Source organism: Echinococcus granulosus, assembly GCF_000524195.1.
Source record: "Echinococcus granulosus chromosome Unknown EG_S00069, whole genome shotgun sequence".
Taxonomy (NCBI): domain Eukaryota; kingdom Metazoa; phylum Platyhelminthes; class Cestoda; order Cyclophyllidea; family Taeniidae; genus Echinococcus; species Echinococcus granulosus.
Genome location: NW_020170449.1, coordinates 361631 through 362635, shown reverse-complemented (window position 1 = coordinate 362635; position 1005 = coordinate 361631). Strand labels below are relative to the sequence as shown.

Genomic DNA, 1005 nt, shown 5'->3' with positions numbered 1-1005 from the left:
GGGCAATTTCGAGGGTGTGCCAAAAGATTCTAAAACGCTCTTTCAAGTAAGACCGCTAATTTATGCACCAATAGGCCAGAATGGGAACACCACTTCAAATTTTCAAGAGTTACTTCATGACCACATAATTATAAACAGGATAAGTCAATCACCATGACCAGAGAATGACGAGAGTAAAGGCGAGAGACAGACCCATTTTGGAGGGATTTCAAAAGGTAGTCACTCAATTGAGGAAAAAAGCGAGGGCGTACGCAAGACATTCAGCCAAAATCCAAAGATAACTTGAGACAGCAGTAATGAGCTCTTTTCCCTTGTATTAGTCTGTCCGTCAGTCCGCCCATTCACATCTGAGCTGCTCACTTGACCGTGAGATGGGCATTTCCCCTTTCATGGGAATTCACGATCAACTGAATGTCGTGCAAAACACACCCCCTCCAGTGCTCTAACCTGGACACTCCCACTGCTCTACAGCTACTCCAACTTGTGTAAAAGTCGATAGTGATATTGCTGCCACTCCTGAAGCCACCACCACTACTGCTACCGCTACCGCTACTGTCACTTCGGCTGCACTAGCAGTGTGGAAATGAATTGCCAACGAAGGACAGGGCCACAATCACCACACTCACCCATTTGGTAATGGGAGAGGAAGTTCTCGATCACACGAATCCTCTTCTGGCCCAACGACGCAGGCAACTTCATCTGCAATGAAGGGAAAAGGGATGCCACGCATTAATCCACTTTGTCCACACACTTCCTACCAATCACTCATCAGTCAATCACTCGTCTGTCTATCTGTTCTTGCATCTAGCCAAAGCATACTGTGGGAGGGCACAACTGCCCTCACTTTGGCCAAGAAAACTGTTGACAGTGCACCTCTCCACTCTACTGTACTGTACTGTGCTGTTCTACAGTGTGACATGGTACAGAACAGTACATTCAATGGAGCAAACCTCTTCCCGTACATCACCGCAATTCGCACAACACTGACAGTTTCAAATCAGACCT

General features: G+C 46.9%; 1 protein-coding gene across 1 annotated transcript in view; it reads right to left on the bottom strand. All coding sequences in view use genetic code 11, as the record gives it.

Annotated features, from left to right (window-relative positions):
* The window catches only part of EGR_07091 (DNA methyltransferase 1-associated protein), a gene marked incomplete at both ends in the record, with an annotated part of 31208 nt that overhangs the window by 7411 nt on the left and 22792 nt on the right, over nt 1–1005 (bottom strand). Inside the window, one exon of the mRNA XM_024496340.1 lies at nt 627–699. Coding sequence (XP_024349267.1) covers nt 627–699 — 73 coding nt within the window. The remainder of the gene's footprint in view (nt 1–626; nt 700–1005) is intronic.